At 62.5% G+C, this 7,905-nt stretch overlaps 2 protein-coding genes across 2 annotated transcripts in view; both read left to right on the top strand.

The window, feature by feature from the left end:
• MNEG_9580 (hypothetical protein) overlaps positions 1 to 4,853 on the top strand; it is a gene marked incomplete at both ends in the record, with an annotated part of 7,879 nt that extends 3,026 nt beyond the window's left edge. The window contains 12 exons of the mRNA XM_014041949.1: positions 513 to 611; positions 868 to 936; positions 1,191 to 1,328; positions 1,561 to 1,692; positions 1,891 to 1,956; positions 2,178 to 2,316; positions 2,484 to 2,596; positions 2,855 to 3,010; positions 3,277 to 3,432; positions 3,688 to 3,783; positions 4,091 to 4,170; positions 4,376 to 4,853. Coding sequence (XP_013897403.1) covers positions 513 to 611; positions 868 to 936; positions 1,191 to 1,328; positions 1,561 to 1,692; positions 1,891 to 1,956; positions 2,178 to 2,316; positions 2,484 to 2,596; positions 2,855 to 3,010; positions 3,277 to 3,432; positions 3,688 to 3,783; positions 4,091 to 4,170; positions 4,376 to 4,853 — 1,722 coding nt within the window. The remainder of the gene's footprint in view (positions 1 to 512; positions 612 to 867; positions 937 to 1,190; positions 1,329 to 1,560; positions 1,693 to 1,890; positions 1,957 to 2,177; positions 2,317 to 2,483; positions 2,597 to 2,854; positions 3,011 to 3,276; positions 3,433 to 3,687; positions 3,784 to 4,090; positions 4,171 to 4,375) is intronic.
• Positions 4,854 to 5,288: 435 nt separating this feature from the next.
• MNEG_9579 (hypothetical protein) lies at positions 5,289 to 7,773 on the top strand (the record flags this gene model as incomplete). Its single annotated transcript, XM_014041948.1, has 6 exons — positions 5,289 to 5,442; positions 5,841 to 6,064; positions 6,399 to 6,572; positions 7,017 to 7,112; positions 7,463 to 7,588; positions 7,756 to 7,773. The coding sequence occupies 6 exons, from the start codon at positions 5,289 to 5,291 to the stop codon at positions 7,771 to 7,773; spliced, it is 792 nt and encodes a 263-aa protein (XP_013897402.1).
• Between the last annotated feature and the right edge of the window lie 132 nt (positions 7,774 to 7,905).

Genomic DNA, 7,905 nt, shown 5'->3' with positions numbered 1-7,905 from the left:
AGAGAGAGAGAGAGAGAGAGAGAGAGAGAGAGAGGGAGAGAGAGAGAGAGAGAGGGAGAGAGAGAGAGAAGAGAGAGAGAGAGAGAGAGAGAGAGAACAAAAGTGTGTAAGTGTGTGTGTGTGTGTGTGTGTGTGCGTGTGTGTGTGTGTGCGTGCGCATGCGCGTGCGCGCACGTGCACTTGTGCATGCCTCCCCGCATCTGTAGGTTTGCTTGTGTGTTTGCGTGTGGCTTGGGTGTATGAGGGGGGAAAGCATTTGCGTACTTGGAAGAGTTGGAGGGTTGAAACTGCATATTTTGTGGCCTTGACACACATCAAGGCATCAGCAGGGGCCGGCGGCAGCACCCCCGCACAAGGGGTGCTGAGCAGACTGATGGGGCTTATATTTGCCTCGCCGACAAGTGATTGCCGCGTTGCCATCCATTGGGGCTTGCATCAAGTATACTTTACAGTGATTCATTTGACAGAACATACTCTGCTTGAAAATATGGTGCTGCGACAACTTTTTCCAGTCCTCCAACATCTCTGTGTGGGACTGCATCAACCTGCAGGCCGGCACCATTGTGAGCGGCTTCCACTACGGAGAGGACCGGGTGCAGGCGGCTGTCAAGGTGAGAAAGGCCAGAGGAATAGTGCCCGCCGACCACTGTGTCAAGCGCAGCTGCCCAAGGCGATTGTGTCATCCTGTATCGTACCTTGCGGCACTAACCCATTTTTTCACCTGGGCCACAGAGGCTCAGAGAACAGGTGGTGCCTGGTTCATCATGCACACAGCCACTCCCGAAGAATAGCACATTTGCAAAATTCCAGCACAGGCGTGCGAACGGACCCCACAACCCCAAAACCCCAAAACCCCGCACGCCCCAGGTGTTTGGTCGGGTGGTTGACCCAGAAAACTTTGCAGCAGAGGTGTACACCACGCTCACACCCAGCCAGGTGGGGATTGGCATGAGGGGCCAAGGGCAACGGCAAGAAACGCGCCTGGCTGCATGGCGGTGGCGACCAGCTGTTTCCACTGGGGCGACAGCACGAGATCCTGAGCATGTTGCTGGCCATGGGCTTGAATCCCTTCAATGGCTGGACACCTTGAGTGCGCGTAATTGGCAAAACCTGCGGGCAACACAACCCCTTGCCTACGTCCAACCCCTCTAATCTCAACCCGCACCGCACCTGCCACCATGTTACGGCAGGCCGAGCAGGCCGACGCGCGCATTGGCGTACTGCGGCTGTTCAGCCCAGCCAACCCCACTGGCCGCTACTGTCTGCAGCTTGGCCACCAGACACACTACATGGTGGCGGTACGCCTGGTGGAGCTGTATCAGCAGCAGGTGTGCGGTGCTGTGTAGCACGAGCTTGACCGTGTTTGGCCAGGCTCATAATGTGGCCGTACAGCGCCTGGTTTCAAGTATGTAGCCCCAACGCAAGATGATGCTGCAGCAATTGCTTGCTTGCACGTCAAATCAGGAGGGGTTTGGCTCAAGTATGATCTCTTTGAATTCTCCACTGGCTGCATGCTGCAAGGTGCCCTGTCCTCTTGATGATCCCCAAATGACGCCACAGGTGGACGCAGGCCTGTGCGAGTGGCCTCTGGTGCTGTGCGCCAACAGCGTCACCCTAGACGGTGGCCCCCTGGAGGAGCGCCTGCTGAGGGAGCCGCACCTGTTCAGGGTGCCCCGAGAGGGCGAGCTGGCGGTGAGGAATCGGGGGGTGGGATCAGGGTCACCTGCCGCTGGCTGGTAGGTATGCAGTCTGCTGGATTCGGCGCTCGCGGCTGGTGCTGGGAATCTTGCTGGCCGCACCAGGTCGCAACCCGTCCTCTCCATCAAGGTTCCATTTTGCTGCCGAGCCCACGACCACACACCGCGCGCGCTACCACAACTCGCCCCTCAGCTGTGTTTCACGGACCTGCGGCCCATCCCCGACGACGCACAGCCCCTGACCAAGCAGCAGTTTGCGGTGGGAAAGTGGATGGAGGACACGTCGCCACAGCTGGCAGCGCTTTTCCACGACACGGCCCCTGCTGCCTGCGTGGCTTAGCCTGGGGCCTTCCTGCCTCTACCTAGGGAAGGGTCGTGGCAGTCAGCCAAGCTCTCTGTGAAGATAGAACAGCAAACATATATAGTGCACACATGCACAATCATGCTATCAAATACAACATGCTGCCGCTGCGGGCGCAGGTCCTGGTGGCCCACCTGGTAGGTGACGCACGCTTGGATGCACAAGAGCTGGACGCGGCAGTGCATGCGACCAGCCTTGGCGCAAAGACGGCCGCCGTCGGGCGCTTCGAGACTTGGGGGGCGGGCCACCCACTCACAGGTAGAGTTTCTGCGGTGCTGCGGGCGCGCAGCATTTCGCACAGATGCCTTGAGCATGCAGCACTGTCTTGCGACACTCACCCACTCCTGCAGTCGAGCACCCTCCTCCCCTTGTGGATTGCCGCCCCCGCACAATTTCATGAACGCACTGTCGACTTGCATGCGCAGGCAAGGTGTCGGCGATGCGGCGCGTCAGCTTGGACCCTTGTGCAGTGCGTGTGCGCGACAGTGAGCATCTTGTGGCTGCAATCCGGTTCTTCTCCATCCATCACTACATCACGGTGCGTTCTGGTCGACGCAGCAGTTATATATGTATGCAGGGGGGCGCTGTGCCGTTGGCGTGTATGTGCGCGCGTGTGCATTTGCGTCTGAGAGCGATTGAATGGGCAGGGGCGGTGCAGGCAGCGTCCACGGCGTGGCGCATGGACCTTGTGGGTTACGTGGGAGCGACGGCGACTATCTGCAATGCAGTGCGTGCGCCGATGCCAACCCCAACAAATCCTTGGCCCGCCTGCTGTGACACCCGTTCCCCCAAACAGAGCGACCAGCTGGCTCAGCTGCTAGCGCTGCTGCCAGAGTCGGACCCTGCCTCAGGGCCACTGCAGGTCGAAGTGGCGACAGCATTCTGGGCGCGCTGTGTGGATAGGCGGCAGGGCTGGAGTGATGTGCTGCGCGCATTGGGCAGCGAGCAGCAGGTGAATTTCCCCGTTGGTGGCGTTTCCGTGTGCATGTGTGTGTGTGTGCATGCGTGTGTGTGTGTGTGTGTGTGTGTGCGTGCGTGCGTGTGTGTGTGTGTGTGTGTGTGTGTGTGTGCGGGCGTGTGAGTGGATCCGGCATGATTGCATCACCCTCCAATGATCAGAGGGCTGGTCACCCTCCCCAAACAAGCGTAGCACGGTAATGACACGGCCCAAGCTCCGCTCCTACACCGCCCACCGCCAACTCATTTCCTCTTCTCCAGGTGTCGCTGTGCCAGCGCCTGGGCTACGCGGTGGTGTTTGACCCCATCCGGCCCGGGGGCCTGCACTACCGTCTGCGCATGTACCGCCCTGACGAGTACCAGATAGCCTGGCGGCTGCACCGCATGGCGCTCACCGCACAGCACAACTGCTTTGAGGTGAATGTTTGTCCGGCGCAGCGCTCACTGCAAGCTCTCCAGGAGAATGGGCGCAGCCTGAGGGCTCCTACGCACTCTCTCCTGCACACTCTCTCTGGGGGGGCGCAGCGTGCATACACGTGGGAAGCGTGCGGCTAATAAGTGACACCGCGTCGCGAGCAGTATTTGCCCCCTGTCGCCCAGTCTGGCACGCGTCATTGCGCCCACCAGCTGCTCCGGAGCCTCAGGACCATCCACCACCGCCCGCGCCCCCAGGACTTCCGGATGGACGGCGTCGCGAAGAACTTCAGCCAGAGCGCCAACCTGTGGAGCATCATGCGCGGCAACGCCGCAGAGCACGCCACGCCCACGGTGCGCGCCGCGCGCCGCCGCTCCCTCCTCCCCCCCGCCCGTCCTGCTGCTGTCACCCTGCTGGGACCAGCGCTTTGGTGCTGTCTCGCCAGGCTGCGTCCCCGATTTCCCTTGTCTCCCGAGTTCTGGTGCATGTCCTCAAGCCACGTCCTTTGTACGTACGAATGTGCCGTGCCTTCTTGTGGTTACTCAATTATCGGGCCCTCTTCCATGCCCTCAACTGCCCCCGCTCTCTTCCCCTTCCGCCCCACCCTCCTGCCCGCCCCCCCTCCTTTCACCCCGGGTGGGCGGGGTCACCCCATCACAGGTGACGCTTGACTTCAACTTTGTGTGGCCGGACAGCGTCAAGACTCACTGGGCGGCGGTCACCATCCAGTCAGCATGGCGGTGCGTTGATGCTTGTGCCACGATGCTGTGCATGCCCCACCGCCTACTGTGCAGCGCCGATCGTGCGTCAGCCCACGGCTGGAGAGGGGCTCATCTCAGCTGCGGAAAGAAGGGTGCCTCAAGGGAACTGGAGTCACCCGTTTGTGCATGCCATGGCTGCGGCCAGCCACCCAACCTGCCCGACCTACCGTCACCTCACCCCCAGGAGCTACCTGCAGCGCAAACGCATCGGCCGCCCGCGCCCCAGCGCGGCCCCGCTGCTCGTCCACCGCCACCCTGGCTCGAGCGGCGCACCAACCCCAACACGCCGCAGCGCCAACGGCGCGCTGGACGCGGCGGCGAGCCCAAAAACGCACCTCAGCGGGGCCGCCCTGGATTCAGGGGGCCCGCCGCAGGCGTGGGCGCCGCCAGGCAAGCGGCAGCAGCCGTGGGAGGCGATGTACGGCGGCAGCGGGGGCAGTCAGGCCCGGCCTGCAGCGGGCGGCGGCAACCTGGGGGTGGGGTCCGGGGGTTCCCTGGGTACGAGCAGTCGGGCGGCGACGACTGCGCCACAGAGCACGGTCGGGGGCAGCAGGCCGGTGTCGGCGGCGACGGGCGCGGGCGCCGGTGCTGGCGCGGACGCTGGGCTGGGGGCGCTTGGGCGCGAGCTGCAGCTGGGGTTGGGCGCCAAGCCGCGGTTGTGATGAGCTTCGGAGCTTACGACAGGCCATGATGCGTGGAAGTGCACATGCCTGTTGACATGTGGATTCAAGCCACGCATGGTGTACTGTACCGGTAATCCACGACATGCAATTGCAAGGGGGGGTGCGTCATTCAAAACGGGCCGCGGATCAGGCTTCTACATTCTCGCCGCAGGCATATCATACACTTACAGCAATCGTGTTCCACTTTTGCTTGCTTGCAGCCGTAAAGGGCATGGGTATCACGTATCACTGTTTTGTAGCGCGGCGCTCCGCTGCATGAGCGCACCTGCTGCTGCGAGTGACGCCTTCGGCGGTGTTTCGCCTGGAAAAGATCCGCACCGTCCCCCAGCGACGTAAGGAACAAAATCACGCTTACGTGATTTACTGTGCACTGCCCAGGCCTGTGCTGATCCAGCAGAGCAGAGTCGTGCCAAAATGACGACCGCACTCACCGACCAGGAGCGCAAGGCAGCAATAAAAGCGTTTGAGGAGCTTGGTTTGTGTACCCAGTTAGCGGAGGCGGCCGCGAACCTGGGATGGAAGACGCCCTCCGTCATCCAGCAGCAGGCTGTGCCTCCGCTGTTGCAAGGTGTGTCTTCTAAGTTGTGAACTGATGATGTGTGCTGCGGCCGCGCTCCAGACCTGAACAATTGCCGTCACACCCCGCCACCGACCAGCCGCCGCACTCGCGCATTGCTGCGCCACTGCTGCTGTTGTTGCTAAGCAACCGTGCCATGAGTTTTAGCTTATGCAAACAGTGTCATATCTGCTAGGGCTCCCTGGATCAAGGCCCATGCCAATAGCCGCGGCGTGCAGTCAATCAGCAAATGCAGGCTCTTTGTCGGCGGCACACAGCTTGGAGCAGAGCATGCGGCACATGCGTGGTCTCTCGCAGCACGCACACACGCCTGCCACCTACATGCACACCCACATGCGTGTGTATACGCATGCATGAACTCGCCGCTCCTCCCGCGCTTGAAACCGCAGGCAGCGACGTCATCGGCCTGGCGCAGACCGGCTCCGGCAAGACGGGCGCGTTTGCGCTGCCCATCCTGCAGGAGTTGATGGACAAGCCCCAGGAGCTGTTCGCCCTCGTGCTGTCCCCCACGAGGGAGCTGGCCATCCAGATCGCGGAGCAGTTTGAGGCGCTGGGCAGCGGGATAGGGCTGAAGACCGCGGTGCTGGTCGGCGGCATCGACATGATGGCGCAGGTGTGGTTGGGCGTAGGGGTGGGGTCCGCCGGGGGTGGGGGCGGCCGCTGGAGGCCGAGCAGGCCCGTCAGCTGCCGGCGCTCGCGGCTGCGGGGGACATTTGCAGCAGCTGTGCGTGCGTGCTGTCGAGTGGCCGATGGCATGTCGCAGGACCTTGTTGCAACGGGGTGTTGACAGTCGCAGCCGCCTGGCGCAGCGGCGCGCACGTCCTGCCGCTGTGCTTCGTCTCACCAGCCTCGGCCCCCCTTACCAACACCCCTCCATACACACACTACACACTCCCCAAACATCCTTGCACTCTGTCACACACACCGTCCCCGCCCTCCACTCCCAGGCCATCGCGCTGGCGCGGCGGCCGCACGTCGTGGTGGGCACCCCGGGCCGCGTGGTGGACCACCTGTCCAACACCAAGGGCTTCAGCATGCGGTCCCTGAGACACCTGGTGCTGGACGAGGCCGACAAGCTGCTGGACATGGACTTTGAGCAGGAGATCGACCAGATACTCAAGGTGAGCGGGGGTGGTGGTGGTGGTGTTTGTGTTTGTGTGTGTGCGTGCGTGCGTGCGTGCGTGTAATGGAGGGGCACATTCAAACGCCTTGTGGGTACGCTGCTGTTGGGGTGCTTGTGTGTGCGTGCATGCGTGCATGCGTGCATTCGTGCGTGTGTGTGTGTGCGTGTGTGTGTGTGTGTGTGTGTGTGTGTGTGTGTACGCGCGCGCCTGCATTGCAGGGGAGTAGAGAGGGTGCATTTGGGCCATTCGTGCGTGCCACACCTGTGCGAGGCTCGCGGCGCGCACAGGCTCGAGTCCACGCAAAACAGCGCTGCCTCGGAAGGTTCAGCTGTCCTCTGTCTCCGGGACAGGGCTGGAGCCCCACCCGCTCAGGCTTTCATGACCTCCCACCCGGGCGCGCTACTCAACGTTTTGGATGTGATCCCCCTCCTTGGCCTCCAGGTCATCCCCCGTGAGCGCCGCACCCAGCTGTTCAGCGCCACCATGACGAACAAGGTTCAGAAGCTGCAGCGCGCCTGCCTGGTCAACCCCGTCAAGGTGGGAGCGGCTGGGCTCGCCCCGCTCCGCGCCGCGCGCGAGGCACCTGGGCCCTCCTGCCGCTTGTTTAGTGTGCGGGTCCACCGTCTCCCTGGGCCCACAATCACGCAGGTGGTATCGCCCAGGTTTGTTTGTGTGCAAGTTGTTTGTTTGCGAGGGCAACCTGGCATGATCAAGACAACGCAGGCGCCGCCCCTTGGTGATGATGGCCACCCATCTCGCTCGTCGCTGAGGACACGTCGCGCGACGCGCCTCCCCGACACGCCTTGCCGACGCACTTCCCTGACACAATCTGCCGCAAACGCGCCCACTCCCGCACCCGTGCGTCTTTGCGCCCGTCCGCCTTCCAGGTGGAGGTGGCCCACAAGTACTCCACCGTGGACACCCTGCGGCAGCAGTACCTCTTTGTGCCGGCGAAGCACAAGGACTGCTACCTGGCTTACGTGCTCAACGAGCTCAGCGGGTCAACAGCCATGGTGAGGACGCGTTGGTGTGTGTGTGTGTGTGTGTGTGAGAGAGAGAAAGAGAGAGAAAGGGAGAGAGAGAGAGAGAGAGAGAGAGAGAGACGGAGAGAGAGAGAAAGAGAGGGAGAGAGAGAATGTTGTGTGCATGTGCGCGTGCGTGTGTGGCGAGAGACGGGAAGAACGTGTGCGTGCCGTGAGTGCTGTGTTTGCGCGCGCCTTGCGGCCAGCCTTTGCGCCCACGCTGCTGCTGCTGCTGCGCCGCCTGCACAGCACGCCCTGCTCACTTCCTTGCTCCTCGCGCGCCACCTGCCCCACCCATACCCTCACCC

Source organism: Monoraphidium neglectum (assembly GCF_000611645.1).
Source record: "Monoraphidium neglectum strain SAG 48.87 unplaced genomic scaffold scaffold01985, whole genome shotgun sequence".
In the NCBI taxonomy this organism is placed as follows: domain Eukaryota; kingdom Viridiplantae; phylum Chlorophyta; class Chlorophyceae; order Sphaeropleales; family Selenastraceae; genus Monoraphidium; species Monoraphidium neglectum.
Note: the sequence above shows the minus strand (reverse complement) of the source record. Positions and strands in the feature narration are given on the sequence as shown.